The sequence below is a fragment of the Condylura cristata genome, unplaced genomic scaffold, assembly GCF_000260355.1.
Source record: "Condylura cristata isolate star-nosed mole 26May11 unplaced genomic scaffold, ConCri1.0 scaffold00011, whole genome shotgun sequence".
Taxonomy (NCBI): domain Eukaryota; kingdom Metazoa; phylum Chordata; class Mammalia; order Eulipotyphla; family Talpidae; genus Condylura; species Condylura cristata.
In genome coordinates, this window is record NW_004567112.1 from 7,945,699 (window position 1) to 7,972,823 (window position 27,125).

Genomic DNA, 27,125 nt, shown 5'->3' on the forward strand with positions numbered 1-27,125 from the left:
AAAAAAAAAAAAAAAAAATGTCCCCTGGTCCTCAAAGAGGAAATTCAAATTCAGAGAGTGTAATAAATGATTGACTCCCAAATAATTTTTAGTGGTTTCTTAGACTGAAAGGAGAATATCACCCCCAAATTTGAGGCCTTTGGATTTTTCTAAATGTCTGAGCTCTCTAACTTAAGAAGGTGGACATGAGGTGTAGATGCTAAGGGTATTTCAATGACTGATTTCATCTGAGGTTCATCAGAGTGTGTGTGGTTGGGTGTTTCCAAAATGCAACCAAACAGCACAGAATTTACCTTTTCTCACTTATTTCCCCTCCTTTTGTCCATGAATTATTTGAGCCTAAGCCTGGATGGTTGTTTCAAAATAGAAAGGTAGAATTCTAAAGGTGTACCTAAATAATGCTAAGGAGGGAGCGATCTCTCACAGGCCACAAAAGATGTAAATTTAGAGTGTAAATTACAAGATAACTCATGTGTAAAATTGTTGCAATATTTATACTAGTGTTTATTAAAATTTACATTTGAATAAAAAGGTGCAAAATGCAAATGAAGCTGAAAAGGATTTTTTTTTAATCTAAAATTGCACTATAAAAATCAAGAGTATTTTGGAATCGAAGATATAAATAGTGCTGTGTGCAAATTTGTCTGCTAAAGCCTGAAACATAATGGGGCTGGAAGGAATAAGGTCACCAAGTCACTGCCTGCACTTCCTCCCACTTGGCCCAGTGATTCTTTCCAGTGATTCAAATCAGCTCTGAAATTTCGAAGGAAGTGCTCACTATAAAAAACCGGGGAGAGGAGGCTGAGGATTCTGGACGGATGTCCAGACTGGATCCTTATTTGAAAGACTAATCTTATTTTCCTGATGTTTTCAAGGTTGGAAATTTTTGTCTGAATTCATTAGCAGAGAATGATAAATCTCTAATTTGTATTTTGCTAATAGTAGGGATGAGTTTTTGTGCCTCGTTAAGGTTAAACGAATCTCATGTAGTCCTGACTTCCAAGTATGACCTTGGGAAAAAGCTGTTAACTTCTCATGGACTCAGTTTCCTCATCTGCAAAATGACGACATTGGGCGAGATGAGTGCTAAGGTCGACCAGATCTTCTCCTACTCTCTGGCTGTGAACATACCTTGGCAGGCAGCCAGGACCCTCAGAAGTGATAAGGCACATAACTCTTATCTTCAGGAGCTCATGGACTACATAAATAACTAATTATTCTATGAGCTATAATTGCAACTTGCACAAATTACTGAAGGAACACAGAGACGGAAACAGTGAGTTCCCTCTGTGTGGGGGGAGTTGGGAGGAACTTCACAGTGGTTGAGACATTTGAAGGTGGTGGAGGGCCCCTCCAGGTGTGCTGGCTGATCAGAGGGTGGGTGGCTCCCATTGTGGCTTCTACACAGCAGGTGGGTGGAGATGTCTCTTCCGTGAGCCACATGTGGTCCTCAAGGTCTTCGGACAGCATCAGAGCAGATGGGAGGTTAGCAGCATGCCACACATTTCAGAATCAGAGTTTGTACTGGTGATGGATAAGCAAAGTTGTAGTCACCTCTGTAAGCAGCATTCAAGTTGTCCTGTCATACACCGAGATGACCTTCTTAGACCCCTCTTGGCTTGTGTGAGTGTGAGAGCATCGCCCTGGGAATTGTGAGCCTGCCATCACCTGGTGTGCGGGTGCCCTTTGGAGCATGTGTTACATGGGGGCTCCTCTGTTTCCCTGGGGAAATAAAATGGCTCCCACCAGTATTTTCTCCTTGCATTCCATTTAGCCTCCCAGGTAAGTTGCCTCCGCTCTGGTCATTGGACCTTGAAGGCTTTTGGTGACCTCGTAGGAGCTGATGTTTCAGCTGATAACTGACAGGTTTTGCTGTTCATGATACAGTTCTTACATAGTTATTAAGGTGCAAATAACTTAAGTTTTCAAAATTGAGTTTATAAAGGTTAGACATGTTTGTTGTTAAACATTAAAATGTTATAGAATAGTTACATAAGATTAAAAAAATGGCACAAGATCCCATTACCTGAAGATAAGTATTTCTGGGATCACACAGAAATCACACATCTGCCTTCGTGTTGCCATAGAGATGTATGAGACTGGGCATATACGTTTCAGGTTACTGTCTGATTTTTTTTTTTCATTCAAAAATAATCAAAGTCTGTAAATACTCATTTTAAATGACTGCACCACCATCCATTGTCAGGAACATTTTACTTTTGGTTTAATGACCTGTTGACAAACCAACAAGCAAGTTTCATTGTCTTGCCATTATACACAATGCTGGGGTAAACATCTTTGTATATTTCTTTTGTACCTTCAGCTGTTCATCAGATTACATTTTTGGAAATGGTATTATTAGATCAAGGAATCTATATTGAACATTTCCATACATACGGTGAAACTATCTTCTACAAGATTTGTGCCTGTTTACAATTCTGTCGGCAGGGACTGGCTCACATTGGGGTGGTGCTGTTATATCTCTGCTATAAAAGATAGCAAATGCTATCTTTTATCTATAGTTACTGAATGAAAAGGTAAGAGCAGATAGAATATTTTGGCAGCTGTTGGGGAGCCATTGAAGAGGACTGCGCTAACTGCACCTGAGATAAATCAGAAGTCACCTGGTAAATACACCTACATTCCCCAAGAGATAGATGCAACCCTATCAATATTTATGAATGGCAAACACTGAAAATAATTCAGTGTTCATCAGCACCAGAAGACATAACTTACGATATAATCACACGGTGGAATACTATATAGCAACGAAAACGGATGGTCTGCTACATGCTACAGCATGGACAATGCCCATGCTATACAAGAAGGCAGACAGAAAAAAGTCATGGTGTGTCAGTCTACTTACATGAGGTTCAGAAGCAGGGAACACCAAAGGGAAGGTGTTACAAGTCCTGTTTGGAGCTGCTATTTGTGGGATGTTAGTTAATGAATGCTTGTTTGTATATTGTCCAGGACCAGATGTAGTGCTTGTCGTACAGGCAACTGTATGGACTTACACATACTTGTTGAAGACAATTTTTCATCTTTTAACAGATTTTGACCTAGAATGTAATATGCAGACATGGGATCTTTAGTTATGAGCTATAATGTAGAACATTCACACTAATGTTTCATTTTTGTTTCAATATGGAACCACCGTGTTTGTCTTCTGTGTGTCGTTGCTTTTGTTATTTTAAGCTAGTCTGGCAGTTTAGTAGTGGGTAAGAAGAATGTTTCTAGAAATGGACTTGGTCAGTTCTGAGCCCATTCCTTCCGGCTCTGTGCCTCTCTGACCTCCAGCCTCAGTTTCCCCATTTCTACAGTGAAGATGATAATTCCTTACAGAGTTGTTGTGAAATTAGTGCTTTCAAATGTTGCACGTTTCATATATTTAATTTTTGCTGGGTTCTCTTCTAAGCCCGTAAAACATAGTGCCTAATTTGTTTAATCTTTCTAGTATGCTATCTATTTGTGGTTTAGGGAACTGTAAGCCACAGAGTTCATAAGTGTGGAGCCAAGATTTAAACCCAGGCAGTTTCATTCCAGAGCCGAGCTCTTAACCGCCGCCTCCCAGTGAAAGGAAGTATTGTCTGAAGGATGCTTAGCAGAGTCAGCATGCTAGCTGTGCTTATCACCCCTGTCATTCTCAACATCATTATTAATACATTGTTCTCTTCTCTCTCCCTCCCCTCTCTTTCCCCTCGTCTTGGCAGATGTCTTCCAGCAAGGTAAGCTCATTGCCCCCTGCCTGCGTTTCCACTGGCTGTACTCTCTGGGGAGCAAGGGTCACAGGCCTTTGCAGACTCCAAGGGCCTTCAGAGGGCCCCGTGCAGGCAGTGCCATCAGCCTGACTGGGTCTCCATTCAGTCTGTTTCTTCCTCTCGATTGCGTTTGGGGGCAGAGAGGGGATTGGACAAGGGGTAGAATTGGGGAGTGGTCCATGACTGAGGCCCTTCTAGGGAGCAGGGTTGCTGTGGGGTTTGTGAGGCTGGTGGGGAGCAGATGAGAAGAGACCTCTTTCTCTGGAGGGCATTAGGTGAAGCCTTTGACTCAGGGTCTCAGCTGAAGCTGCCTGGTCGAGGTGTCACAGAGCAGCTCCATGTAGAGGTCTCATTGCTGTCCTGAAGGTGTGGGCAAGACCGTGGCCTGTCCCCGTGAACCCTGGTATCTCTCATGTTCCTTCACTCTAGCCGGATCTGCCATGGACCAGGCGAGCGTGTGTGGTGTCAGCCCTGTTTTAGCAGCCCAGGTCCTGTCTCCCCATTGCTGGAGACAGAAAGTCTAACCCCAGACCGCCTCTCTGGCACGTGATCTCGCCTCCAGTTGGCACGCACAGCCGCTCTGCTCCTGGACACCCGTGGGCATGGCCTCCTGAACCTGCTGGGTGCCCCTTCAGTGGGAGCAGCCACGCTGTCTCGCTCTCTTTGTTTTAATCACAGCCTGAAGCTCACCAGGTACAGGGGGTCGAGCAAAACCGTTCGTATTCAAGCTGGGAAGTAGGTTTGTGGCACACAGCTGCTGCATCTTTCTTGAATCCCAGCCTGGCTTAGAACAAAAGAGACTGGTTTAAAAATACATACAGGCATCCCATAAATAGCCGCCAAATAATCTTACAGGCACGATGCATCCACAGTGATTATTTCACCCCAAAAGCACAGTGCACGTTACAGAAAATATCCACTCTGATAAAAGCGCACTTCTGAGTAACAAAGGAGGGACTGTTGTGTTGTCTTTTAAGAGTCTGGAGTCATAGACCTACTTCTATAAATAATTCATAAATCCCAACAAGCTATAAGTAATAAGTTCCATTTGGCTAGAGACTAAGAGATGAGCAAAATTGAAGAGGTGCCGCAATCGTTTGTGTAATAAAAGTGCTGCTGTCAGGGCCTCTAGCTGCCGAGGCTTCTTCCTTGACAAATTGGGGGTTCAGTGGGTTGCTCTGGGACGAGAAAAGTGTTTCAGGCCTTTGATCTAGAAAGCATTCACCTCCTAATGCATTTCTCTTTTTGAAACACAAACGTTTGATTTTGGAAAGCCTTTCTGGAGTCTGCGATCTGCGGTCCCTGGAACAGCAGGAGAAAAAACGCTTGTAGCCGATCTGGCTTTTCTTTGCACCAGCCAGAGTGTGCCTGGTTGTTGTAGTCGATATAAAAATGGCTTATCAGACTGCCAATGTCAAGTTTGCCTCCTTTTTAATCAGTCATGCCATTCAATGGATGGGACTTGCCTGTCAGTAGCAATGATATGCAGAGCAAAAGTTATAATCATCTGCAAATCACTGGCTATCGAGATTTAATAGCATCTTCCAGAGACGGAAGCTGCAAGCTACCCGCTGCCCTGCGTGATGGTGGGCGGCAGCTCCTTTATAAGATATTACTAGGATTTCAAATGGAGAGAACTGAACTTGCTTTTGTGAATTATTTACATGGCTCTGGCCGGCTAGGACCATCTCATACAGAGAGCAGAGAACTCGCCAGCTGGGACCCCTCCTTAGTATTGCTTCTGGCTATTCTGCCCATGAAATTAATGCTCAGCAAAATGTTCAGTGGTGACAGTCACATCAGACCCAGATGACAGGCTCTGTGTGTCCCAGATAGAACCTAACGCATGACTCCACCAGATCTTCATGGTTGAAACGCTGTTCCAGAATGGGGCCCTTAATTCGACACCTGCAAAGCTTGTGGCTTCAGATGGGGGAAGCTGCTGGGTCACCTCTGAAGCCTGTCCCCGCCGGGGCCGTTCTGAGCAGCTCTGGCCTTTTGACCAAGCTGTGGGCATGCAAGCCCTGCTGGCTTTGGTTTGGCCGAGGGAGATACCACTTCGCAAATGGAGCCTGTGGCGGTGAGAGTGGACCTCTGTGCCTGGAGGAGGCCCTGGGTGCTTGGGCTGCTGTGCAGCACAGTGGGCAGAAGAGGGAATGAGTTGCCAAGCTGGCAGCATCACCCCTTCTCAGAGGACCCCCAGGCCATGTCCTCAGGGTGACGCTACCTTTTATTTTACTCCAGATCAATCTCATTACAGCAGGTGACAGTGCAGTTGCTATAGCAGGTTGTTCCAGCTGTGTCCATGTGTATGTACATGGTGAGAGTGTGTTTCTACCTGGTACCTGTGCCATTTTATAGATTTTTCAGGTTCTTTAATCTGTGAATGCCACCTACAGTGGCTCTCCACCCCAGGGCATGAAGACTGCCAAGGCCCCGTGGCCTCAGCTGGGCTGTCTGCATGAGGGAGTTTCAGGGCCACCAGGCCTCCTGTTCAGAGAGCCTTCAGGAACTCCCATTCCCCACTGACTGTGGAGCGCATGTGTCACTGGATGGTGCTCAGAAATTCCCAAGTGCCACAGAATTGCTGATTGCTATGTCAAATGCTCTAGAAAATGCTGCATGTCCACTGTCTAGAATCTGGAGATTTTGAGCGATTTTCCTCCTGAGGTTTAATACTGGAGTCAGGATCACACACGCGCGCGCGCGCACACACACACACACACACACACACACACCTCATTGGGAGTTATTGAAGCACCTTTAACTGCTCACTCATTGCTCCACCTTGATCCTGAAATCAAAGAAACTGAGAGTGGCTGGGAATCTGCTCAGAGCTGGATGCAGTGTTTGAAGCTTCAAGGGGCACTGTCCCAAGTCCACCATTGAGTTCATTCTCTGTTCAACGCTATGACCTGAAGCCCCTCCCGTGACAGCTTTCCCTCCTGCTCATGCCTCACCAGGGCTCTTGCTGTTACAGATTTTCTTCCAGCTCAAGGCATTTGACTCCTCTCAAATCTGGGGTCCTTGCTTATGTTGTAGCTGAGAGCTCTCAAGGCCCTTTGCTCGTGGACCTCCCAGTCTGGGGAACACTGGCCTCCAAGCTGCACATCCGTGAGGAAGGCATATCCCAGGAGGGGCTGGACTCAGCACAGTGCCGGTGACTGGGACGGCCACCTGGGATGCGGTGACTAGAGAGCGACAGGACAGCTTCTTGGAGCCTCCAGGGGAACAAAAAGGGGCATTTGCAAGGGAGAAGCCCATGAGACCCAAACACACCAACATTCTAGAATCAGAAGGAACACTTGGTGTAGCTGGAGGCCAAGCACCAGGGAGAGTTGTGTGGGCAGGGGTGTAGTTTGAGGACAGAGGTAGAAAGTCTGCAGTGGTTGTAAGCAGAAGATGGACATGATCGTAGTTGAAGTTTGCCACACAGCTGCTGTGAAGTACACTAAGACAATGTGCAGGCTTCAAGCCTGTGCCAGACCCTTCCAGCTGTTCCCATGGGTCTTTGCGCTCCCAAGCAGTGGGACTGTGGCCCCATTCCCAGAAGGAGTAGGGAACCTCAATAGGGAATCCTAGGCCATGGCTTGTCAGTGATCCCTTTCCTTCAGGCTTGCAAAATAGGCTCCTAAAGATCATGATCAAAATCTTCCTATTTGTATCACAGGTCTAGAAAGCTACTTTTCTCTGACAGATATACAAATGTATCATATGTTACCATTAATAAACATACCATTCAGGGAGCTTCCCTGTGTGCTGTAGGGGCTACATCTCAGCGCTATCAAGCCACTGAGACATGAATTCAGTTGCTGGCCAGGGAGCTGACCCACGTGGCGCAGCAGACTTCTCCTGTCTCCCCAATGCTCTCCCCTGCAGTATATCTCAGTAGATCCACCTGTTCTGCTCCCCACTCTGTCTCTCCCCTGTCTCTGGTGAATCCTTTCAACCCCCCCCACACACACACTCTGACCCCAGTTCTTGTATGCATAAATGAATAAAAACAAATCTTTTTAAAAATAATAAACAACAAGTGAATATACCATTTATATGTACGTATATGATGATACTTCCTATGTGCACATGGTCACGAGACCACGCTGGTTTCCAGCCTGCTTACTGCCTTGGTGGACCAGTCGGGGTTGGGTGCTTCAATTGTAGCCTCAGGTGATCCATCTGTAAAATGAGAGAGCTGGGAAGAACCTTCACCCAACTCAGCTTCCTGCTGATTCTCTACCCTGGGAAATTCTAAGTGGACTTGAGTAGCTTACAGAAATGTCTCATGCTAAAGATTTCCACTATTGTCTAGAGAACTTGGATGAAAGCAGAGGCTTCCCCAGAAGTTGTGTTCAAAGAATTGTGGCTGGAGAAGAGGAACCTGCTTCCAGGGTCATTTTGAAACATCAGCTCTTTGCCACACGGATTAGTACTGGAATTCACATGGACGGCATTGCTTTAACTAATTTGAAGAGAACCATAAATCATGCTTTGGTTTCTGGCAGCCCAGCCAAGCCTGCTAATTGTTGGGGTGGGCTTGTGGTGACAGGGACTTCTGCCATTTATAATGTGCTTGACTTGAGCATTCCTGCATATTTCAGACTTACTGGTCCAACTGCAGGGGCTGGATCTCAAGTTTCCCAGCCACTCCAGAAAACCATCTATTATATCGCTCTGATCGTTTACTCATGAATTATGGTCCCCAGGATAATGCTATATGATGAAGTATTGTTTTATTTATGAGTGTAGGGTCTGGGTGAATAAATTAAATCTGTTGTGACCATTTCCAGGTAAAAATTCCAAGTTGTTATATGGTTACTTGGTAAGTGAGAAAAATGCTTTAAACGGTTTATGGTTGAGAGTGTTGTTGTTTAGCACTTCTTATGTGCTGATATTGACTGATATTGAATATTCTGAGACATGTAGGAAATGCATCCATCTTTTTAGTACAGACTGAACAACATTACCATTTAATTTTACATAAATTCACTTTGTGTGTGTTTGTGTGAAAGAGAGATGTATGAGGAGAATGATAACCACATTTAAATAATCACATTCCCTGTGAGCTGCCCAGGGCCGCCTCATTCCTGGCAAGTGACCTTGGGGGTGGTCTTGGCCTCGCAGGAGCTTAGTGTTGCATCTACCTGAACCCCAGGGCCTGAGTTTGGGGTGACATTTCAAAGTTTTGCCCAGCAATGTGTGATTCCACATTGCCAGATCAGTAAAATCCCCCAACTCCCTGATTCCTGAGTGGAGATAATTGCTAAACAGAATAACTTGTCTTTTTAAAATTTCATTTTAGTGGAATAATATTCTACTACTACTACTGCCAGCATTTGTATGCCTCCTGGATTCCATGTTCCGGGCAGGCACTTCACACCTTTTCTCATTGAATCTACCCTCATATTTGACAAAGGAGCAAACTCCACTTTACAGAGGAGGAGACGGAGTTCAGAATGGAATCAACCTGCTGTGGTTGCGTAATGAGTGCATTTTGACAAAGGCAGAATTTTTAAATTGGGGGACTTTCTAGAACCGTTTCAGATTTTCAGAAAGATTGGAAGTGGCACACAATTCCCATATACCCACACCCCATTTCTCCTACTATTAACATCCCCGACATGGGTATGGTACATTGGTTACAATTAATGACCCACTATTGATACATTATTACTGAGTTCATAGTTTATTTGGATTCCTGAGCTTTCACCTAAATGTCTTCCTGTTCTGGGATCCTGTCCAGGACACCACACCACAGTGAGTCGTCCTGTCTCCGTGGGCTCCTCTTGCTGTGACAGCTTCTGAGTCTTGATGATTTTTGAGGAGGGCTGGTATTTGGAAGAATATATTGGAAGATGCTTCTCTCGGGATTTGATGTGATCTTTTTTTGTCATGGTTACCCTGGGGTGATGAATTTAGGGAACAACCACAGAGCTAAAGCACATTCGCCTCACTTCTTATCAAAGGCACCTACTAGTAACCTGAGCTGTGACTACTGATGTTGATTTTTGTCACTCAGCTAAAGTATCATTTGTCAAATCTCCTCACTGGAGAGTTCTTTTTTCCTCCTTTTTCCCAGCATGTACTCTGTAGAAGGAAATCTATGCCAGCCCACTCTTAAGAAGTGGCAAGTTGTTATCCCCTTTATAAAAAAAAAATGTCTATGGAAGTTTTCTTCTGCACGGGAGATTTGGCTCTTCTCATTTGCTAACTTATTCAGTTGTTTTTAAATCAGTATGGACACATGGATGTTCATTTATGCCTTGGAATTTAATGCAATGCAATTTTATTTTTTTTTCCCTTTGACCTTTGTGAGCTCTTTTTGATTTATCCCATTCTTTTTCTGTTTTGAGAGCTCCCAGTACTTTCTGGGATCAATCATCTCATGTATTGCCCACCAGTTCCCATAACTAGATGTTGCCAGAGGAGGCGTTTCCCTTTGTAGGGTGGTATTAGAAACCAAAATATGGGTGTTCAGTGTGCTTATTGTTACCAAGATGCCATTTCTTGTAGGACCTCTCAGCTGAGAGTGTAAAATAAGCATGTGTGTATAAAGCCCTTTGTAGAAGCATATCTAGAAATCATTTTACAAGTAACCAGGTATATCTGTGTTAACGTGAACATTAAGTTCTTACTGACCTCTGGCTCCCATGCATAGCACATGGCTCACTCTAGCCCCTCTGCTTATCTGCACTTTCCCAATCCTAAACTAATGACAGCTGAGCTGGGATTTTGAACCTGCACAGTGTGACTTCAGGTCCCATTATTTGCTGCTCTGACTCCACAGAAGCGCTTTCATCTACCCAGTGGGATGCAGGCACAGATCCTTGATCTCCCTGGCCAACATGTGGTCAAGTTCAGAGCCATGAGTTTATTTGGGACCTGACTCTACCTATTTTAGGCAGTGGAGGCTGCTGTAACGAGATATTACAAATTGGTGAGGGAGATGGGGAGGATCAAACAATAACTATTTCTCACAGTTCTGGAGACTGAAATCTGAGATCAAAGTTGCAGGCAGATTGAGTGTCTGAAGGGGCATCTTCCTGGCCTCTAGACCACTGCCTCAGTCTGTGCCCTCATATGGCTAAAAAGGAGAACTTTTAAACCTTCAGGGTCTTTTTTTTGGTTTTGTTTTTTTTTTTTAAGATTTATTTACTCATACACAACTGGGGTACAAGCCAGAGATGCGGTGGGTGAGAGGATTCACCAGAGACAGAGTGGGGAGCAGAACAGGCAGATCGATGAAGTACACTGCTGAGGGGAGCAGCGGGCGGGCCAGGAGAGGCCTGCCGAGCCATGTGGATCTCCCCCGGGGCAGGCGGGAATCGAACTCATGCGGAAGTGGTCCAAGCTTCTCAGTGCTATGCTTTAACCCGCTGTGCCACCAGGGAGGGCCTCAGGGTCCCTTTTATAATGGCACTAATCCCATCCCTGAGGACTCCATGACTTTAATTGCCTCCCACCTTCTAATACCATCATGGTTGAGTTAGGGCTTCAACATGTGAATTTGTTGGGAGGGGGCGACAGACTTTCGGACTGTGGAAATGCCCCTCTGCTTTGCACCAGATCAGGCTTGTTCTCAAGACTCCTCAGCCAGCCATATCTGCACCAACTCTGAGGTGGTTTTTTCTCATTCACAGCAGGGGCTGATTGCCTACTGCCTGTTTCTGTATTGTAGGCATTTGCATTTTCTCCCCAAGCCTGGGCTATCCAGTGATGAAAGAAGTTATAATGTGCTTATAATATTCCAACTGTTAAATGCTGAAAGTCCTTTGTACCTCCGTTCAATTGATTACTGTTCATAGTGCAAGGCAAGCCCCTCCTTGAAATTGGTCCTATGGACAGGTGATGCGGCTTCGAGAGGTTCATCTTGAGCATGCTCATCTGTCTGGACTGGCACTCACCTGCCAATGTCCCCCACTTCCTCTTTTAAAGCCTCTTCCAGATTCCATATGGACTGCATTATCCAGGGGATGTTCTGATTTGGATGGCACTCTGTCTGGACTGGCACTCACCTGCCAATGTCCCCCACTTCCTCTTTTAAAGCCTCTTCCAGATTCCATATGGACTGCATTATCCAGGGGATGTTCTGATTTGGATGCCTGCAATGTCCGTGCTCATCAGCTGGCTGGCTGGCTGGGGTGCCTGTACAGACAGGCGATGCCCACTTGCAATGTCTTCTGCCACTTCTGGTGCACCTGGTTCCCTTCAGCCCAGCAGTCAGGAACAGGGGCTCTTAGTTCCCATGGTCTCAGAAGCTCCTGCTGTTTTGGGAGCTTGATTTACTGGAAACCAGAGAACATTACAATTGGAGTTGATTTATTCAAATTTTTTTCTGTTGGTAGCTGGAGCACTCTTTGGGGAAGCATTCTGCAAGTTGATAGAAATATGTTCATTATGCTTGCCAGTGGGTTTGTGATGTGTTCCCAGGTGGGTGACTGAATGTGGGTGCTCACTGACGAGCAGCTTCCGGTAGGGGACTTCCTCCTGCTCAAATTTCTGGACCCTTCCGCCTTCCTTTGTTCATCTTCATCCACCAGATTGATCCTCATTCTTCAACATGTTCCCCACGCTGCTGAGCTTTTGTTTTTATTGATTGCTCTTTTTGGAGCACTTTCTTCTCACTTTAACACTTTCACTTTCTTCTCACTTGGCCCATTTGGCAGCTCATCCTCAGGAAAGTCCCCAGGTTCTGCCATCGTGGTGGGTGGCCCAGGCGGGTGCTGACGCCTCCTGCATGTGTGAGCACCCATTTCCACATGGTCTGCTAATGACCTCTGATTGCACCATTCTCAACCATTGTGACATTTGACCTTGAAGTCACTTAGAAGATACCATCTAGCTCTCATTCTAAGTGTGCCCTGCTCCTTGTGGTTTCGAAACTCGGCCGCCATCCTTTCCGCTAGGTCATCCCAACCCACTCTGCCTTAATAGACAGGGAGTTCTGCTGCCCTGGAGTTGCACAGCGATTCCTATTCCTCTCTCAACCCTTCTCTCACTTGTAATGACCTGGGGTGGCACCTGTCTCCGCATACCACACTGAGCTAGAGAGAAAGGATCATGCCTTTCATTTTGCATTTAACACCAAATTTAGAGCTAGGACACAGTAGGTGCTCAAGTGATGTTTGAAGAATGGGAGTGGGAATACAATAGCAAGACTGAGGAACTGGCATTGTGTGTGTGGCTGTGGGTGTGTGTGCACGTCCACTCTTGTCTGTTGGACAGTCTAGACCCCTTAACAAAGTCAAGGCAGAATTCTGGCTGAATAATAGATTGATGGTCATTTTGGCAGTGAAACCAAATCATTTCCTCTCTTTGAATCCAAAAATCTCCATTTTTTCCTTTTTGTGGGATAATGCATTTCAGGCTAGAATGAACTGGCAAATATTTGCCTGCAGAGTACGATGCACAGGGGCCTGGCAGATGGGCAGGCACTCCCCACCTTGCAGGGACCGTTTCACCCTTGATCCGCAGCTGGTCAGTCTGTGACCACTGGCACTGTCCACTCCCAGGGCTGGAGGAAGCATGGGGGAGGGGTTTTGGGAAAGGGGCGAGGCTACTGGGAGAGCATTCTGGAAACGGTTTGAAGGAATAGAGGTCTGAATGGGCAGGACGAGAGCAGACCCACGGGGAGTGAGGGGAGGACGGTCTGAAGTGATGGGACTAACACCATCAGGGTATTATATTTATGGGCTGTTGGGGGCTAGTGAACCCAACAGGCTTTGTGTTGGGGGTGAATGGGCCAGTCATGAACCAGTCTCAACTTGTTTATTGCCCAAATCCATTTTGCCCCCTAGGACTCTCAGATGATTGACAAGATTTTGTCTATCAAATTAATAGGACTGGTTATTTGATTCCCCATTTTTTTATTACTCATTTTACTACTCCTTTTGCTACTCACAGATGACCAATCAGCCCATCAGTGTTCCTGATCAGCACAGTGGGTGTTATACACCAGAGTTTATGTAATTTCAGTTCATAACAAACAATATCAACAACAAAAAAAGCTAACTTGATAATTTTATAGCTTGAACAGTGCTTTTCTTGGTTATTTTACAATCCAAGCAGCAGTTTCAGCCCATTCTCAAAAACCCAAAAAAGATTTTGTAGTTTTTTGAGCAGAGAAATTGCATGGGCTACAGACAGGGTAAAACCATCTGTGTTGTGTGTTGGAAGACAAAAGAGAAAGATGCCTTTATGTACTTCCTTCGAATGTGCTAGACACATCATAAAGTGCTCTGCTATATTAACTCTCTTCTTCCTGATGGTAAACCTGTGAATTTGTTACAAGCCAGCCCAGTGTGAACTGGGCTGCCTGTCTGTGGGTCTTCACCTGCGCACTTAAAATTTATTTGTACTGCAGCCACACACAAAAGGGTCAATAATGGGTTTATTTACAAAAGGGGAAAGGAAAAGGAACAGCCCAGGGAAAGAGAGAGAGAGAGAGATACAAGGTAACTAGAATGTCTTATCAGCTTGGCTGACTTGGAGCTCTAGTAACAAACTGATAGCCCGCAGTCACGTGGTCTGAGAGCTGTCTGGAGTGAGAGAGCACCCATGGAAATGGCTCCCTATTTATCCCCCAAAGTCCCAGAATGCCTGTTTAGCCCCGCCCATGGATCCTCGCAGTTCTCTCCTTGGTGCTGCTGGGAGTTGTAGTTTCCAATCACTGGACTAGGGGGTAGAGCCCAGAAAGCTGGAGTAACGGGGTGGAGTCCACAAAACTCTGCAGAGTTCCTTTAGGACACCCTTCCCCTTAACAAGTTTACATATTCCTTTTTCTCCACTTACCCCATTTTTCAGATGCTGACATAGAACCGGAAGCTTACCTAGTTTTACTTCGAAAAAAGCCTCCGATCTACTGAAGGAGGAGTCTGAGTTCAGACCCAAGCATTGGACTTGGTCTGAGTTCTCAATGTCCACATCACACAGTGCTTTTGTTGTGACAGGACGGGTTGGGTCCCAATGGGTCAGAATTGCACAGTTATTAGGCAGGAGGTCCCCTGAGAAATGAAGTACATGTTCAACAGTAAGACTCTTGTATATATGCCTTCAGAGTAGTTTTACTGATAATAAAACAGAACTGGAAGTAGCCCGGGTGTCCAGCAGGAGAATGGGCAAACTATGTAATCTTCACATATAACCAAATGCTATTCAAACATAAAAAGGATCAAAATGTTGATATAACAACAGGGTTGAACCTCAAAACTATAATGTTGAGTAAAAGGAACTGAAAATGAACATTCTGTATGCTTCCATTTAAATAGGATACTAAAATTAACCTGTGATGGGCAAAACTCAGAGTATGGGTTTTCTTCTGGTGAGATGGGAATAGGGGCTGATGCTTGAGAAGCAAGAGGGAACTTTCTGGGAGAGTGGTAACGCTCTTGATCGGCGTGCAGCGGGGTGCCTTTGTCAGAACTCAGACATTGTACACTTAATAATTGTACACTTCATTGTATGTAAATTTTACCTTAAAAAGAAAACAAACTGTAAATAAATATTGCACTTTGGTTAATGAAGTACCCACTGAAGTATTTAAGGGCATCTATAAGGTTGCCTGTACTTTACTTTGAAATGCATCCATAAATCCAACTAAATGGACCGACAGATGAAAGCGGGTATGGCTAGATGGGTAAACAGTGGGTGAGGCAAGTATGGTATGACGTCGGGGGTCATGGCAGAGTGGCTCTGCACTGTTCTTTATAAATTACTTTCCACTCTGCTCTATGGGTAAAAACTTCACAGGAAATCTTCAGAAGAAAGAGGATCTGTTGAGTCATTCATGTGAATGGAGATCAGGTGACTCAGGTCCATAGATGCACAGGTGGATCAGAGGTTGCCTGGGCCCCAGAGGTGGAGGCAGAGCCTGGGGTCAGGCAGCAGGTGAGAAGGAGGTGCCAGGTGAAATGTGGGCAGACAGCGTGTTCTGCACACTCTGCTGGTTTCCTAGAGTTCCTGTGGCACAGCGCCACCAACTTGGTGAAAATGCGATAGACACATATTCTGTGATGATTGGGGAGGCTGGGATTCTAAAGTCAGGGTGTCCACAGGGCCCTGAACTCTGAAGCCTTTGTGGGGGGCCCTTCTTTGCCTCTTCCGGATCCCAGAGGCGCCCAGTGAACCTTGGTGCCCCTTGTCTACCAGCAGCTGGCTCCCGTCTTCCCCTTCCCGTCACGTGGTGTCTCTGAGTCCTGTCCTGACCTTGTGAGGACACCTGTCGGTGGATTTGTGTCCCCATTATAACAACACCTGCTAAGTCTGTTTCTAAATAGGGTCATATGATGAGATTCAGTTTGGACTTGAATTTGGGTGGGGGGCTTCTCTTCAATCTTAACAGGTGACCAATCAACCGGGGGGGGGGTGCTCAAAATGAAGAGAGAACGTGGTGGGGAGGACTAAAGGAGTCAGAGAATAAAGGCCTGCAAACTAGGCAGGAAATCTGAGGAGAGGAGAGAAGACCATTGATTAAATTTGACAAGAGAAAGAAAGAAGGACTCTGGAGAGAAGAAACAAGGCAAGAAGGCTTTGGAGGAAAGGGCCAGGCCTCAGCCACAGGCCTCCCTATCCATTTATCACTGAATATCTGGAGGAATTAAAATGTAAATCTCGGAAATTAAATCCATGGATAGTGTGTAAACAGAGAGACTTTTGCAGAACAGACAAAGCTGTTCTTTCTCCTTGTTAAACAGCCGTGGTGGGAAACCCTGACAGTACGCAGGTTTTATTTGAAATGGATTAAGATTCATGATGAGTGAATCTCTGAAGGATTGAAGGTGCAGTTCTCATAAACCCTCAAAAGTTCAGCTCCTTATCTGAGGCTTATCCAAACCTGAGGAAACCTTTGAGGCCAGAGCGGAGGTTAGGGACCTCCAGCAGCTAAAGTTAATATCCTGCATCAGGAAACCACCTGCACTGAGGTGAGGCGGGGGAGGGGTGAGTGGGTGAGATAGGCCCATGGCTTAGGAACTGAGGCCTGCTGTGGTTCCGGGCTTCCTGGGGACTTGGACTGCCTGGTCTCTTTGGTGGTGGGATTGCAAGTTCAGCCCTTTGCCTCCTTTGGAGAAAGAGGAAGTGTTGGCTAGTTACTCATTTTTCAGATCTTTTACCACCTTCGGTTCTTACACCAGCTTACATGATGTGGTGGTCTGAGGTAGCTGGTCTGTGAGCTCCCTCATTTGTCTCCCCCTCCACAGCTTACTCTGTCACTTTCTCAGAACAGATTGGGTTCCTTGAGCCTTTGACTGAGCTCAGTGGTGTCTCAGGCTCTGAACCTCCGTTGGACTGTTGCCTCCTCAGAGATGTCTCTCTGACCATCCTTGCTAAATTTTTTAACCCAGAGATTCTCTCCCATTTTCTGGATTAATTTCTTGGTAGCATTGCTTGCAAATGAGGGGATGGGTTTAAAAGTGTGTCCCCCAAATTTATATCTCTCTGAAAACACTGTATATGACCTCTTTTGGAAAAAAAGGTTACTCAAGGATCTTTTAAAAAAAGATTTATTTATTTGTGTGTACAAGAACTGGGGTACAGGCCAGAGGTTCAGGGGAGGTGGTGAAAAGATTCACCAGCCACAGAGTGGGAAGCAGAACAGGCAGATATACTGAAATACACTGTTAAAGGTGCAGCAGGTGTGAGAGGAGCAGCCACTTAGGCAACAACTCAGGACTGTAATTTCTGTGAATTTGCTCTTTGTTTGAAACAGTGATCTCTGGGTTTCCTATAAGCCAATCAGAATTTTGGTGGGGGTAGGGGGAGGTTTAGAAGCTTTATTTGAGAGATTTCTAAGCCAAATGTTCCCATCTACATCCTTCTTTGTGTCTGGTGAGGATTCTCAAAGGAAAGCGGCTCAATTAGCAAAACACCTCTCCTGCAGAAACCATCTCTTTTTGCCTGTCTCCCTTTCCTTTTCTCCCATTCTTTTAGACTTTAATGATAATGTGGACAGAAAAATTACCTAGAAAAGATGTGTGCATCCTACTCCCTGAGTTGAAAATATGTTGCATAAGGGATAAGACTTTGCAGTGTTAAATAAAGATCTTGATATGAGATGATCCTAGATTGTTTGGTTGGGTTCTATCCAATTGCAGCAAGCCCTTGCAAGAGGAATGTGGAAGGTTCATAATCAGAGAAGGAGATGTGAAATGAAAAGAAGTAAGAAGAGAAAAATTTGAAGATACTATGCTGTTGGCCTTGAACATGGAAGAAGGGGCCATAGACAATACAGGAAAAGACCAGAAAGGAATCTGAGATGATTTACCAACTCAGTTCCACTAATACCTAGATTTTAGGATTTCTGATTCCTAATTCTATAGGATAGAAAAATCATGTTGTTCCAAACTATTAAGTTTGTAATAATTTATTATAACAGCAATAAGAAATAAACACAAAGATGGGTAACTTTAATGTAAGATTAAAAATGCAATGGGAAGGTGGCTACTTAGGTAAGATGTTTCCATATCATTTTCACCTAGTTAACATCTATGCAACATTTGTTATATGCCAGGCACTGTGTGAGGCACACAGTGGGTGTGCTTGATTAAAATAAATACTCAACCATAGACCTGATCCTTAAGGAAACTGCAGTTCTGTAAGGAGGATAAGTATATGAATAAAAGCACAGTTCCATCTATGAAGAATGGTGAGTCAACCAAGCACCTACTTGGCACACCTTTGACCAATCCTTTAAGTCTTTTAGGACTTAAAACTTTACCAAATATAGCTTAGGAAAAACTGTACATACACTTACCTAAAAGAGAATGACCTGTTATGGAACAAAGAGTTTCATAAGTGGTTTTGGGTAAGAAGTGGAACCCACTTCTTCAGTGAAGCTTAGGTTTCAGGGGCTTGTATTTGCAAATTTGGGCCTGAGCTGAATTGCTAGGAACTTGGCAAGGAAATCTGAGCACTCCACCTGACATAGTACCTGTTTTACCTTCTGTGTGGAATATTGAACAACTATTTGAAGACTTGTTATTTTAAAGGGAACAAAATTAACAGGGTACTTGGCATGCCAAGTATCTCAGTCTGACTGGAAGTATTACTGAAAAGATAGAACGAAGTCAATGGGGCAATTTAAATTAGGGAAAGAGTCCTGGAAAATACTACAAGAGTCCCAATGGGAGGAGTTGTTTTGTAAACTTGGCCATGAAGGAAAAGAAAATATCTTTGAGTAGGAGTTGACAAATTATGGCCTGACAGCTGGCTGCTTATTTTTGTAAGTAAAGTCTTGTTGGATCAGAGCCATGTCCATTCATTTAGATATTGTTTATGACTGTTTTTGCTATGTAGTGACAGAATTGAACAGTTTCCACTGAGATTGTGTAGTCTGCACACTGACATTATTTGCTATCTGGATGAGCTCACTGAGCCCTCCTTTCTTGTGTCTCCCTAGCAGGTATTTGGTCAGGAACCATAATAAATCAGAAATCTCAGAATTGGTTCTCTTAGTCTGCTCAGGGAATTAAGATGCATATGTCGATGGAGTGATGAAATGTGTCTACTGAGGGCTCAGAGTTGCTCCTAAATGCTGAAGTGTCTTTTTAATTCAGTAAGGTAGTAAACACTATTATTTTATGGCACCAACACTGGTATATGACTCTCTATAAGTTTCAGGCATGTAACATTTTAATTTAATATCCACATATACTACATAATAATCACCCAAATATAATTTCCACCATCAACATACCTTTGACCCCCTTTACCTGTTTGTCTTAATCTTCTGGTAAACATGATTCTCCATACCTAAGAATATGTTTTTGCTTAGTTCATTTGTTGTTTCTTTATATTCCAATACCTAAGAATATGTTTTTGCTTAGTTTGTTCATTTGTTGTTTCTTTATATTCCAATACTGACTGAAATTGTGCAGATGACATTTTCCAGATGACTTTCTTCATTTAACATAATCCTTTTAGGGTCTATCCATGATGTTGCAAGTGACAAAATTTTATCTTTTTTTGTAGCTAGTAGTATTCCCATTGTGATCTTTTTAATCCACACATTCTCTCCATGAATGCTCAGTTTATGACCATGCCTTGGCTATTATAAATAGTGCTTCAATGAACACAGGACTCAGACCTTCTCAGATGGAAATTAGTATTTTCACATTCTTTGGCCAAATATAAAGAGGTAAAATAATTAGGTTATATGGTATTTCTATTCTTGAATGTTAAAAGACTACCCATAATGTTTCCCATAATGGGTGCACTAATTTATAGTCCACCGGCCACATACAAGAGTTCCCTTTCGCCATGTCCTTGTTATGCTTGTTGGTTCATGTCTTTTTGAGAATAACCATTCTCATAGGTGTGGGGGAATATTTCATTGTAATTTTGATTTGCATTTACCTAAAAAATGATGATGAACATCTTTTCACGTACCTGTTCTTTTTCGGAGCAATGTCAGTGGCTCTACCCACATTTTAATTGGATTTTGTTGAATTGGGTGCATTCTTTCTCTACTTTGTATATTAACTCCTTGATGGAGGTGTAATTTTCATCCTATCCAGTAATTTGCCCTTAGTTTGATGGTTTCTTTCACTGTACAGAATTTATCTTGTTTGGTGTGGTCTCATTTGTTTATTTTTGCTTTTGCCTTGCTTGCTGGCAAACAATTATTGATGCCCTGTTATATGTGTGGGATTCTGGAGGCCAAGGGGTCATCATCCTAAAGAAGAAGTTTTCTTAGTGGGTTTGTGTTTTGATTATTGAGCAATGATAATCCATGTATGCAGGATGATTCTATATCAACCAGAATACTTAATTATTTAGAAACTCAGTCCTTGATCCAGTTAAGTATTGTGTGCTTAGTTAGATATTGACAAGAGCTATACTAGAAATTTTAATTAACCTTTCAAACTCTTTTTCGATTTCTTCAGGATAAATTAGAGAGTCTACTGGGTTCATCTGCAGTGAGGGGAGTTTAAAGTTGACCCAGAAAGGTGAGCTGGGTCAGGAATGATTCATTGGAAATGGCTTTGTTTTCTTGAGTTTCTGGTGGGAAAGCATTCATATGGTTATTTTTAGGGATTCTATTTGGCAACATTGATTTACCTAACAGACCCAACTTGAATATAATAAAAGAAATTAACAGAAATATTTAAAAACTACTTTCTGCATATGTAGCAAGTTGAAAGCAGATTATTAGTAACTTGCTGGCCTTCCCAAAGCTCCTCATTTAATGAGCTTCCTTTTGGTAGGTTGTTGACCCTGTTGCCCTTGGGACAGAGCCGCCACAGGTCAGTGATGGCTGGTGGGGGAGGCTACCTGGAAACAGACCCAAGTACAAGCTTCCTGTCCCTGGGCTTGGCTGATAGACTGTCTGACCCCTCGGCCTATTTTCTCAGGGGGGCAGAACACAGGGTTTCCCCAATAAAAGCAGGATTTGTGTCTCTTAGGAGACTGGTCCTTCTCTGCTGCCTACATTAGAAAATACTAAACAGATGTGATTGATGGTGAGGGATGGTTTCATTTTCTTGTACTTGGGACTTGATGAAACCTTTTATCTGTTTATCTTCAACATGCAGTCTTTTTTTCTTCTTCTACTTTATCTTACCAGAATGTGTTGTGCTTGGCTTTATTTTCTTTTGAATGTAAAGAGTATGTTAATAGATTTTTAAAGAATCAACTCAAACTCCAAAGTCTTAAAAATCCTTTCTGTTCCCTTCCCCTTCCCAAACTTTAATAGCCCCTGGAGTGGGTGTGGAGGTGGCGGGAGGCTTTTGTGCTTTCCAAACCTGCTGTTTGAACAATTGGCTGTTATGACTGCAGCAACATAATTGCTCTTAAAATGCCTTGAATAATAAAATAAAAAATCTATTTTTATTTTATAATCTTGAGACTCCTTGGCTTCCATTTTTCCAGGCCATTTTAGTAACTTACGAAAATTAGCCTGATGAATATGGCTTCCCAGCTTGATCAAAGAACTGCTCTGTCCTAGGGGATGGCTGTGTCTGTATGGAAGGGAGCGGGGGAGAGATAAAGGGAGTGAAGTTGTAAAAAGTGTGTACGATTTAATGCCTATCAGATGGCAGCTCTTTCTGCCTTCTCTTGACCGCTTAAAAGGAAGCATAAAGATAACCAACACGTGGTCGATCCTTCCCTGGGGTTGCCTGTTTCTCCACACAAGGCTGAAGTGGAAGGGGCAGCTTCTCTTAGTTCTTGGTTATTCTTGGTGCTCCACACTGGACTGCTGGACTGGCCAGTGTGGGTCTTTAGTGCCATGGAGGACCCAGGCACACTTGGCTTTTCTGTGTTCATTGCTTTCAGAGGATGTGTTCAGGCTGAGGCCAGAAGGATAGTGGTGGTGAGCTTTCAGAGGGGCTTCCACTGGGGTCAGGCCCTCTAGGCGGCTTCTTCCCACTCTGGATTTGAATTTGGCTCTTCATGGATTCAACCACAGACCAAAACCAGCGCTGTGTGCAGTGATTCACCCTCTTCCTCGGCCACATGGCGCATCTGATCAGGTGTTGATCTGGTCAGGGCTCTTGGGGAGTACTGTCCAGCTGGTGGTGGTGCGGAGGACATCATGGCACGCGGGCCTCCTACCATCTGGTGACCCAGAGGCAGATGCGAGCAGAGGTCCATAGCCCCTTTATAAGGGCAAGACCCTGCAACACCCAGTCTGCAAGCCCAGTCTCCTGCTCTCTGGTAGAAGACGATTTATTTGTTTGCATTAAGATGGATATCTTAGCCCCTTGGAATGATGAATGAGAATGCCTAGTCAAAGCAAGGACATTTTGTATCAGTGCAGGCGAAAAGCCCCAAGCTTCTCGTGAGGAACAAAAGAAAGAATTCATTTCGACTCAACCTGGATAGCCAGCAGTAGTTATCCAAGTCACTCCTCAACCTCCCATAAACTAGGGCTTGTTCACACCGCCCCAGGCATGCAGGCCTTTATTTTCTTTTAAATCCTTTCCTTTAAAGTGCTTCCAGGTACTTGGGGACTTAAGGAGACAGTCTAGTAAAACCTTGTAATTTTCCCTGGCACTGCGGAAGTTTCCACCCTTTCTTGCAGGGTGGAAAGGTAGAGTTAACGTTAAGTCAGACTAGGAAGCGGTACAGTTTGGAACGTCACTTCCTCACCGTGTGGCTGCTGAAAGGTTTATTGCCTTTTGCCAAAAGAAGCCATTCTGATTTCATTTTTGAAAGTTGAATTGAAAACTCAGAATATACTTTCTTTATAATTATGCTTCTTATTTGGCAACATATGGTGAAAATTTAGAAGGCCTATCAATGTAAAAGAACAGAGCTGAGGCTCCAGGCTTTTATGGTGATTACATCTACCTGTATGGGGGCTTTATGTGCTTACAATTTGAATCATTTATAGATGCACACTCAACAGAGTTCTAGCATAACTAGTACTGGGGTTTTTTTTTTTGCTGACTAAATGATAGGCAAAGCAATTTTCAACAAATGTCTCCCAGTAGGCTGTCATCACAGAAACCTCGTAATACTGCTTTTTAACCTTAGCATTGGCAGGTATCCAGAAATTATTGCATTGATACCAAACTGCTTTGCACCAGGCAGTTGCCCTTTTCTCCGTGGGAACCCAGTGAACTCTTGAGTAGGTGCCTGCTCCCCCCTCAAACCCCTTTGTTTTTATTTCAGGGAGATCTTTTACCTGCGCTTGTTCAGCAGTAGGTAGTCAGGCACACGGCGCGTTTAAATACACAGCGGAACGGTTCTCTGGGTTGTGTTATGTCTTTAATGCATTCCATTAACATTCAGAGTCTTGTCACCAAATAAATGGCAAATGGGTGGCGGGAAGGGAAAGGTAGGGAAGGTGAAGCTTTGTGGGTTCTTTGTGTGTGTGTGTGTGTTTTCCTTACGTAAAGACACAACCAGTTTCCTCCTTCCTTTCTCTGCAGAACCTCTTTTTTCTTCAGAAGCTTCGGGGGACTAGTAAGTCATGAATGTGTGGAAGAGAAGCATTTGTTGATGTTTCTGGGAAGGACTAAATGAAAGGCACCCTGTAGTTTCCCGCAGGGCAGGCTGTCAGAGGTGGGTTCCTGGGGCACGCTCTTCAGATCTCTGTGGGAACCTCAGCTCCTGGGCTGCTCTCTCCTAGGTGCTCTGGAGGAGGCTGCCAACCCATCTTTTTCCCATCTCCTGGCGGAGGAGCACTGGCTGGCTGGGACCTCATTTTCTGGGGGACACCTGCTCTGTTTGCGCTCCAGCCAGAGCTCTCCTGTCTCTCCCATCTAGGCTAAGAGAGGAGTGGTCAGGAGACGCAGTCGGCTCTTGAACACCGTCGGGGTTAGAGGTGCTACACTCTCCCATCCCAGCCAACTTCGCCTGCATGTCTCTGTATCTGCTCCTGCAGGTTTAACTAAGCAACATCTGGTTTGTTGAACTGGCGAGCACAGAGCCATGGTGGAAAATTAACCACATAGGAACAACCTGGACCACTGAGGCCCTTGGCTGGCTGTGTTGCTCAAGCATCGAGTGTATTTGCTTCTAGAAGCTTCATTTCAGACCAGTCATCAAGTCGTGTGTGCACCTGGTCTGGGCAGAGCACTTCACAGAGGTGAAACTCAGTCACCACGCTGGACGAGTGGCTCGCCTTGCTGGTGAGAGCATGCTGTCGGGCTCTGAGGCCCCAGGGGCTCTGGGCCTGACGCCCAGAGCTTCTCAGCTTACCCACACTGCGTGCTAGGGCCCTCTCCACTCCAGGTCCTTCTCTGCCTCCCCCAGTGCTCCCCTCCAGCCTGAAATACCTCCCTGTGGGGACATTTGTCTTCTCATGGAGAGCTTTACCCATCTTCACCTTCATCAGGAAAAAAGACCTTAAAAATAACCTTTGGCCTAATGCATTTGCCTTGATCTTCTATAACGATGAGTGCTATAAATGGAGAAATAGATAACTGTTATATATCCATGGTACATAGAGAATTCTGTCTTGGGCTTGGAAAGACACAGGGTACTGGATAAAATTGGAAATGTAAACAATAATAGAAAATCAGAGTGTTGAATAGAATTGTGGAAGTCGATCGTTTTCAACCTACCTTCCTTATTTTCATCTATGCCGAGATGTTTCATTCAGCTGGTATACATGAATGAAAGAATTCCAGAATGTGTTTATGTAATGATTCTGCTGCGATCTGCACTTAAACAGAATTAAACTTAATATTGTTAATGCAGGTAGTTGCAAAGGTAAATGGTGCCCTCAAGGATAAAACTCTCTTGGAGAGTAACTGGAGTGTGTGTGGAAGTAGAGAGGGGGAAGAGGGAAAGGGGAGAAGGGTGATGTGCCAGAAGGCAGAGAGGAAGACATATACATAAATGCACCAAAGAGCATTCTGGTGCTGAGGGCACAAACTAATTCTTTTGGCAAGCAATGAATTTTCACGAAGGTTTCAATAACTGGTCTGGCAGTATGTTCAGGTAAATTAAAAATGCCCAACTGTTTGCCCACCATCTCTAAAAAAAAAAGGTATGGTGATATATGGATTCATTTGGCCATTTAAGTCATTTTTGAGTGGACAATTCCATGTCATTAAGTATATATTTGCATTGCTGTGTAACTCTCACCACTGTCCATCTCTAGAATTTTCTACCTATCCTGAAGTGAAACTGTACCCGTGCGATGATGACTTCTCACGTTCCCCCACCTCCGTCCCTGGTAAATCACCTTTCTAGCTTCTGCCTACACATTTGGCTCTTTTAGGTAGCACATACAGAGAGAATCATCTTCTCTGTCCAGCTTCTTCCCTGTCGCCTGCGGAGACTGGCGACATGGCCAGTACCTTTGTGGCAGAGAAGCCAGTGTTCATTCTTTAGACCTGCAGCTCCCAGGGGCACGTCTGCTGGTAATGCCCCATCCAAACTGCCCTATACTAAGTGATCTCTTCCTCCCTTCCAAGTTCCTGTAATCCGCCTGTCACCCTCCTCTCTTCTATCTGTGTGTAATTATATGCAAATTTGTAATTTATTTCTTATTGCTTAGGTTAGAGAGATTAGAATATAAATTTATAGCTGGAGCAAGACACCACAGTGTTTAGCACATAGTAAGAGCTCAGTAAACACTGTAGGACAGAGGAGGATATCTCTGTCTTTGGCCTTGGCCAGGAATTATTTTTGCAAATTCTTATTTATTTGTGCATACGGAACTGGGGTGCAGGCCAGAGGTGGGGGTGGGAGTGAGAGGACTCACCAGAGACAGAGTGAGGAGCAGAACAGGAAGACTGATAAAGTACACTGCCAAGGGGAGCAGTGGGCAGGTCAGGAGAGGTCTGCCGAGCCGTGTGGGCCACGTCCCTGGCTGGGGATCAAACTCATGCTGCAGCAGCTGTGAATAGTTTCATCGTGCTGAGATTTAACCTCTTGCACCATCAGGGAGGTGTCATGCACGTGGCTGTGTTGACTCCTTTGGAGATGAATGCTAACTCAGTGTTGCCGTCCTTATTAGCGTCTGACTGTCTTCACATAGATCTTTCATGGCAAACGTTTGGCTTTCAAGTTCCCCCTTTATAACCTGACAGAGTTCTAGACTGCTTTGCTCTAGTCCCTCTGTCACTGTGTGCTCAGAGAAAGTAAACAAACTTTAACATCATTACAGATAAAACACAACTAAAAGTTAAAATCTTTTGCAGAAAGTCAATCCTTGCACTAAGATAAAATGCCTTCTGGATAAGCTCCTTCACTGAATTATCCAAGCCACTAACTCCTAGATTATTGTGTTAATTAGATTTTATTAATACTAAAAATAAGATAGCTGTTGTCAGGTCTGGGAGATAAGAGCATAACTTAGTGAATAAGGCTGAGGGCTTAGAGGGGCCTCCCTGAGGATAGAGTCCAACTTACAGATTGTGTGAAGGGGAGAATTGCTGGCAGGTGACATCAAGGACCCCAGGATTCTCTAGAGACACTGGCCACTCAGGTGCTGGACCCAGGGCTCTGGCCATCTGACCACTGATATTGTGAATGAAAAAATAATCAATACATACAATATACTCCCAGAATACTTGTGTACACAAAAGGTTGTCTTTGTCTTAGAATACTGGTACTTTTATTAAATAATACAAGCACCATAGCTGTCCTTTTTTTTTTTTTTTTTAAATACCTGGTTACCTTTAAAACCCCATCTCCCAGGCCTTCCCTGGTGGTGCAGTGGGTTAAAGTGTAGCACTGCAATGCTAGTGACAGCCACTTCAGTGATTGCTATCCCCGGCCCCAGAGGTGACCCACATGGCACAGCAGACCTCTCCTGACCCGCCCGCTGCTCCCCTCAGCAATGTACTTTGTCAACCTGCCTGTTCTGTTCCCCTCTCTGTCTCTGGTGAAGCTTCTCACTGCCCCTGCACCTCTGGCCTGTATCCCAGTTCTGTAGAAATCTCAGGAAAAAATAGATACACTCATGTCTCT

At 44.4% G+C, this 27,125-nt stretch overlaps 1 protein-coding gene across 8 annotated transcripts in view; it reads left to right on the top strand.

Moving 5' to 3' along the window:
• Positions 1-27,125, top strand: part of GFRA1 (GDNF family receptor alpha 1) — a 198,528-nt gene that overhangs the window by 56,109 nt on the left and 115,294 nt on the right. For 6 of the 8 annotated variants that reach the window (XM_012723754.1, XM_012723755.1, XM_004680412.2 and 3 more), the window contains exon 5: positions 3,714-3,728. The exons of the other annotated variants lie outside the window; for them this stretch is intronic. In XM_012723754.1, coding sequence (XP_012579208.1) covers positions 3,714-3,728 — 15 coding nt within the window. The remainder of the gene's footprint in view (positions 1-3,713; positions 3,729-27,125) is intronic. 8 annotated transcript variants of the gene reach the window in all.